This window comes from Chiloscyllium punctatum, chromosome 13 (genome assembly GCF_047496795.1).
Source record: "Chiloscyllium punctatum isolate Juve2018m chromosome 13, sChiPun1.3, whole genome shotgun sequence".
NCBI classification, from domain to species: domain Eukaryota; kingdom Metazoa; phylum Chordata; class Chondrichthyes; order Orectolobiformes; family Hemiscylliidae; genus Chiloscyllium; species Chiloscyllium punctatum.
Genome location: NC_092751.1, coordinates 103,906,120 through 103,913,619, shown reverse-complemented (window position 1 = coordinate 103,913,619; position 7,500 = coordinate 103,906,120). Strand labels below are relative to the sequence as shown.

Genomic DNA, 7,500 nt, shown 5'->3' with positions numbered 1-7,500 from the left:
GGCAAGTAATTCCAGAGACCCAGAACAAGCAGTGAGAGATTGAGGGTTCAGCAACTACATATGAGGAAGGAAGAGGAGACAGAAGGGAAACCAGAGCTGAAATTGGAGAGCAATTCATCATACACAGGCCTCAAGATCAAACCTTCTGGAGGGTCCCAGAATAGTCCAAGTTTAGATTAGATTAGATTTTCTACAGTATGGAAACAGACCCTTTGGCCCAACAAGTCCACACCGACCCTCTGAACAGTGACCCACCCAGACCCACTCCTCTCCCCTATATTTACCCCTGACTAATGCACCTAATATTACTGGCAATTTAGCATGGCCAATTCACCTGGCCTGCACATCTTTGGACTGTGGGAGGAAACCCACACAGAGAATGGGGAGAACGTGTAAACTCCAACAGACAGTTCACCCAAGGCTGGAATTGAACCAGCATCCCTGGCGCTGTGAGGCAGCAGTGCTAACCATTGAGCCACCAGTTAAAACTAGAATCTCCAGCAATATCACTGCCAGCACCTGAGAAGACAAGTCAAAGGCCTATAAAAAGAAAATGATGCATTTAGATTAGATTAGATTAGATTAGATTAGATTACTTACAATGTGGAAACAGGCCCTTCGGCCCAACAAGTCCACACCGCCCCGCCGAAGCGTAACCCACCCATACCCCTACATCTACATCTACATCTACATCTACCCCTTACCTAACACTACGGGCAATTTAGCATGGCCAATTCACCTGACCTGCACATCTTTGGACTGTGGGAGGAAACCGGAGCACCCGGAGGAAACCCACGCAGACACGGGGAGAACGTGCAAACTCCACACAGTCAGTCGCCTGAGAAAAGTATATTTGCAACTCTTGCTCACCAGCTAGAAAAATATTACATCATGGATGGCATGATATTTTTGAATGAAACTGGAGATTTTACTCTGGAGCAGGTGGGTCTTGAACTCATACCTTCTGCCTCAGAGGTAGTGATGCTGCTGCTGCTGCACCACAAGAACCCTAATAAACTGATTTACCGTCAAGATCACCAGTTGTCCAATTGGATAAAGCAAAGACCTTTGGTTTTTCACTCAGCTGGATGGAAAGGTAGGCCAACAGGCAACCAATTGCTGGATCTCAGTACAGTTGCAATGTAGAGATCAGTTCGCCAGACAACAACAGAATACTCTCTCTGGTACAGAGAGCTGTTAACAAACATATAGTATTCAGGGGCATAGAGTGAGTGTGTAAGTCACCAGGCCATAGGGATGCTCTCTCATTAGAGAGAGAGAGAGAGAGAGATACAACTGCTGGTGATTTAACTTGAGGCCACAATACCTCAAGCAAGACGAGAAGTTGAGAAGGAGGGTCCATCAAGCTGACTGTAGCCAGTTATGAGAATTGAATCCATGTTGTTACTATTACACTGCCTTGCAAACCAACCATCCATCCAACTGAGCTAAACCAACCCCTAGGGTATGGAGTACAAGAGCAGGGAGATTAGGACAAATGTATAAAAGACACTGGTTTGACTTCAGCTGAAGTACTGTGGGCACCACACCAGAGGGAGAATGTGACTGTGTTGGAGAGAGTACATTAGAAGTTCCCGAGAATAGTTTCAGGGGTGAGATATTCCTGTTATGAGGAAGGATTGAAGATATTGGGACTGTTCGCCTCAGAGAAGAGGAGGCTAAGAGGAGATTTGACAGAGATTGAGGATCTGGACAAAGTGGATAGTGAGAAACTGAACACTCTCCTAAATGGCTTGAGAAGTGGGGGACACAGTTTAGAAGTGTTTTGCAAAAAAAAAAGCAAATGCAAGGTGAGAAGAAATGTTTTCACTCAGAGATTAAGGTCTGTTCCCCAGGGTGGGGGAGACCAAGACTAAAGGGAATGGGTTTAAGGTGAGACGGGGAAGATTTGAAGATGATCTGAGGGGGCTGGTACTGTTACAACATTTAAAAGGGCATCTGCAGGGTACACGAATAGGAACGGTTTACAAGGATATGGGCCAAATGCTGGCAAATGGGAGTAATTCAGATTGGGTTTTCTGTTTGGCGCAGATTAGTTCGACTGAAGGGTCTGTTCCCTTCCTGTATAACTCAGTGATTCTCTGAGTAGTTAGGGTCTGGAATGCATGGCCTGGAAGTGTATTGGGAGCATGTTCAGTTTAGGATTTGAAAGGGCATTGGATGATTATTTAAGTAGAAACAATACACAAGATACAGGAATAAAGCAGAAAGTTGGTTCTGGATGCAGTCACAAGGGCTGAACAGCTTCCTCAGGCACTGTAACAATCATGGGATTCTGTGTAATTGGGACAGTCAGAGGCAAGAGATCAAATTGTTTGTCTCCAGGAACACGTCCAACCAGAGAGAGTTGACAACTGTCATCTAGAGCAGTTGGCAGAGTGGGTACCAGAGCAGAGTTAAACCAGTACATGACGAGAAAGAGTGCAGGGAATGACAGCAGCTTGCTTTACATGAGGGTTCTCGGCACAATCGGCAAGGGGGCTGTCTCACTGATGGATAAATCCCAACACAGCAGAACGCTTTCTGTACTGACCAGAGTTTTATGTCTTTGCTGACAGTTCCACGTCGATCAGAAGGGCCGGGTGAATTTTGCTCAGACTGACGTTCTGATTCACGTGGTGAACAGGGAAACGAACCGAATCTTGGATGTGGAGAGGTGAGTTGGCCAGGGTGGGGCTGTTCTAATGGCTGTGGTTAGGACTGTTCACTGATCCCCATCAGAGCACCAGGATTTCATGAGGTCTCTGTTCACCCAATGGTTTGTAGAGAATTGCATGGAGGTGGATTTTGAGGGAATCTGGAGAGTTAAAGGAAAAGAAACCAGGTGGACTGAAACCAACAAGTTGCATTTATACCAGCACCTGTAATGTTTGAGAAAGGCAAAGGAGAAACAGTGTGGGGAAATCCAAGGGATATCTGTCACCCTGGAGTTGTGTGATGGCTGCTGTAGTGGAGCTGCCTCCACCTGAGGACTTGCATTTGTATAGCACCTTTTGCCACCTCAGAACATCTCACAGCATTTTAAAGCCAATGAAGCCCTTTACATACAAATGTGGTCTGACCAGGAGTAGGCCATTCGGCCCCTCAAGCCTGCTGTTCTATTCAATAAGATGATGGTTGGGCTCTGTTTGAATTTCAGATTTCATATCCCCACCTGTCGCGTTTGATTCTGTTGCTGAATCTACCCCCCGTCTTGAAAATAATCAGTGACAGTGGGTCCGTGAAAAAAATTCTGCCAGCCCTGTTACTCAGCTACAGTGAGTGATAGAGTCAGAAACACTGGGGATTCAGTGAGAACAGAAGTGTGACCAGGACAGAGGGTATCGTCTGTGCTGAGGCTGTGAGAGAACATCCTATCTGATTGCAATCACCATCAACAACAACAGCCTGAAGAGGTTTTAGAAATTATTCAACTGGAGACCAAAGAGGATGGTTCTGGTTTTTTGGCTCCTCAGAGTAAAGAGACCATCGTCTGTTCTCCTGGTTTCAATAGAAAGTTCACCAATGTCTGAGGAGATGTCAGTGACTCACTTTATAAAAATGTTAACACAATAGTAAAACATCAGAGAGCTGTTTTCATCGAATCCCTACAGTGTGGAAGCAGGCCATTCGGTCCATTGAGTCCACACCAGCCCTCTGAAGAGCAGCCCATCCAGCCTAAGGGTTTGAAAAGTGCTGTCAGAATTGCTGCAGTGCATTGTGTGCATTGGACATGTTGTATTATGGCCTGACCAGACAGGGACTGGATCCTCACTATGTGACGTGTGAAGCAGTGGTATAATTGATCTTGGTTTCAGTCACTTATTCTCTGATTGTTTAATGGAGTCAGCATATTGTGTACAATCAGTTGTTAAGTGTGTCATGTAACAGTAATTGCCAATAAGACACAATCCAGACCCTGTAGAAGGCTGAGACTTAATGACAATTTTAGTGGTTAATGTTGTAAATAAGCCTCAAGATATCTGTCTCAACAACGCCCAGTCTTTATGACATGTTATATTAGCTAGCGTATGGGGAGGCACAGACCTTACCAGATATCCAGTATCAGCTACGGTCCCTGCTCCTAATCGCCATCCGTTGTTCTCACTCAAATGTATCTGTGCTTAGGTGTGCACCAAGCACAGGATCACACTCAACTGCTACTCAAAGGCTCGGTGGCATATTGGTCGTGTCCAAATCTCGTTTAACCCAACAAATGACAATACAAATGCTGCCACTGTGTATCAGTAGGAGGCAATGGCTGTTTAACGTGGATAGAGTGCCAGTCACATGGGTTATCTTGTCCTTGATTGCACAAACCTTCCCAGAGAAATGGGGATATTCCATCATGCTGCTGCGTTGTGCCTTGTAGATAGTGAGTTACTTGCTGCAACATTTCCAACCTTTGACCTGCTCTTGGAGCCACAGTATTTGATTAGTGCAGATTATGGTACACAAACCTTAACAGAGAAGCATTGCTCTATGAAGCAGAGTGACTTCAAAACATTTTCACTAGAAGCATCACTACCAATAACTACATCTAACACAAAGAGCAAGCCTACCTGTGATGGTTGAGTTTGGGATGAAAGAGTGCCCTTGATTGACCCCACATATCGCTGTGTGATTCTGTTCCAGGGTAATCCAAATGATTGATGAAAATAAGGAACAGCTTAGAAATCTCTTCCGGAATTACAACATCCTGGATGTCCAGCCAGCTGTCACTGTCAGGGTAGCTAATGACATGACGTCTTTACAGGTAACATTAAATTCTGGAACTCTCCGTTAACACAAGTCACTGGGCCTCTGTGTTGCCGAGGCTTAGGCTTCCAAAATAAACAAATTCTCTGCTGGCACAATCATAGGCCAGCCACTTGTAGGCTGCATTGCAAACATCTTCTCTGACTGCGGAAAACATTCCTTGGAATGAGTATGTCTGGCCTTCCAAAGGAGAATTGGATGATTCATCTGAAGAGAAAACATTTTTAAGGGCCAACAGGGCAAGAAAGGAGTGAGGCTAGCTCAATAGCTCTTACTGGGAGAGCTAGAATAGACAGGCTGAGTGGCCTCCAACTGTGCAGCAACCACCTAGTCATTCATTCCAGCTGCAATTCCCCCTCCAGCCTGGCAACTGTTTTCCAGTGAGCCTCCCATACAGAGGGCAAGAAACACACTCAACAAAACAGTGCCACGTCAGTGAATGGCATACAACTGTGTCCCAAACTGATCTCAATCCCTCTGACCTTGCCCCAGCTCCAGCCCCCAGGTTTGCAGTTACCTGGGGGACTTAGCTCTACACTGGATGTGTCAATTACAGTCATGGAGTCATACAGATGTACAGCACGGAAACAGACCCTTCAGTCCATCTCGTCCACGCTGACCAGACATCCTAGATTAATCTAGTCCTATTTGCAAGCAATTATCCCATACCCTTCTAAACACTTCCTATTCATGTACCATACAGATGCTGTCATTGTACCAGCCTCCACCACATCCTCTGGCAGCTCATTCCATACACACACCACCCTCTGCATGAAAAAGTTGCCCTTTTGGTCCTTTTTAAATCTTTCTCCTCTCACCTAAACCTCTGCCATCAAGTTTTGGACTCCCGCACCCCAGGGAAAAGATCTTGGCTATTCACCCTATCTTTGCCCTTCAGCCTCCAACGCTCCAGGGAAAACAGCCCCAGCCTATTCAGCCTCTCACTGTAGCTCAAACTCTCTAATCCTGACAATATCCTTGTAAATCTTTTCTGAACCCTTTCAAGTTTCACAACATCCTTCCTCTTGGGAGGGAGATCAGAATTGCACACAATATTCCAAACGTTGCCTAACCAACGTACAGCCACAACATGACCTCACAACTCCTGCACTGACCAATAAAGGCAAGTATAAAAACACCTTCTTCACTGTGCTGACTACCTGGGCCTCCAATTTCAAGGAGCTATGAATGTGCACTCCAAGGTCTCTTTGTTCAGCAACACTCCCAAGGACCTTACCCTGACGTGTATAAGCTCAAACAGTCTGCCTGTGTACTGAATTCTCAGGGCCCAGCATCAGGTGCACATCACCACGTTCTAAGCAACAGACCCTGTGTGGCACCAAAAACAAGATCACCCAAAATTTCTAAACCATCGCTTACTCACTGCACTCTCAAAATGATGTGCACCTTAAACATGAGCCAATACAAAAATTGCTTTTTCTGACATTGTGCATAACCTATTTCTTGTTTTGTTTTTGCTTTCCTTATCAAGTCGATTCTCACAGCCTCTAAACCCCACAGAGGAGATGGGAACCCAAACTCCAGTTATTGCACTGCTGTTTTATTTATTGTAATAACCAAATCCCTCCTTATCCATACCATCACTTCTTGAGAACAGCGACCGTCAGTAAAGGCACCGACAAAAGCCACACTTAAAGATGGTAACAAAGATTTGAGAGGGTAGATAGAGAGAGATGTTGGCCACAGGTGAAGGACGTTGACACTGGGGAGGATGGAGAAATGGGTGGTGATGGATGAAGGGTGGTTGCTGCTGCAAAACCTTAAACTTCCAGCCGTGCTGCTGCCTGGTGGGTTCAGAAAGACGTTCCCCACTCCGATGGGAGCAGATAAAAATTGGAACTGTCTTCCCGAAGTAGGTTGAAGCTGAAAGTCAACTGAATTTTCTGACCCGAGATTGAAAGACCTTGAAAGGCGAGAGTTAATGCAGATATGGAACCAACGCAGCCACGTCCAGGGTAAACGCAGGCACATCCAGGGTAAACGCAGGCACGTCCAGGGTAAACGCAGGCACGTCCAGGGTAAACGCAGGCACGTCCAGGGTAAACACAGGCACGTCCAGGGTAAACACAGGCACGTCCAGGGTAAACACAGGCACGTCCAGGGTAAACACAGGCACGTCCAGCATAAACACAGGCACGTCCAGCATAAACACAGGCACGTCCAGGATAAACACAGGCACGTCCAGGATAAACACAGGCACATTCAGCATAAACACAGGCACGTCCAGGGTAAACACAGGCACGTCCAGCATAAACACAGGCACGTCCAGCATAAACACAGGCACGTCCAGGGTAAACACAGGCACATCCAGCATAAACACAGGCACATCCAGCATAAACACAGGCACGTCCAGGGTAAACACAGGCACGTCCAGCTTAAAACAGGCACGTCCAGGGTAAACACAGGCACATCCAGCTTAAACACAGGCACGTCCAGGGTAAACACAGGCACATCCAGCATAAACACAGGCACGTCCAGGGTAAACACAGGCACATCCAGCTTAAAACAGGCACATCCAGGGTAAACGCAGGCACGTCCAGCATAAACACAGGCACGTCCAGGGTAAACACAGGCACGTCCAGGGTAAACACAGGCACGTCCAGGGTAAACACAGGCACGTCCAGGGTAAACACAGGCACGTCCAGGGTAAACACAGGCACATCCAGCTTAAAACAGGCACGTCCAGGATAAACACAGGCACATTCAGCATAAACACAGGCA

At 46.5% G+C, this 7,500-nt stretch overlaps 1 protein-coding gene across 1 annotated transcript in view; it reads left to right on the top strand.

Moving 5' to 3' along the window:
- Positions 1-7,500, top strand: part of cdh23 (cadherin-related 23) — a 967,008-nt gene that overhangs the window by 944,260 nt on the left and 15,248 nt on the right. The window contains exons 60-61 of the mRNA XM_072583543.1: positions 2,580-2,677; positions 4,636-4,756. Coding sequence (XP_072439644.1) covers positions 2,580-2,677; positions 4,636-4,756 — 219 coding nt within the window. The remainder of the gene's footprint in view (positions 1-2,579; positions 2,678-4,635; positions 4,757-7,500) is intronic.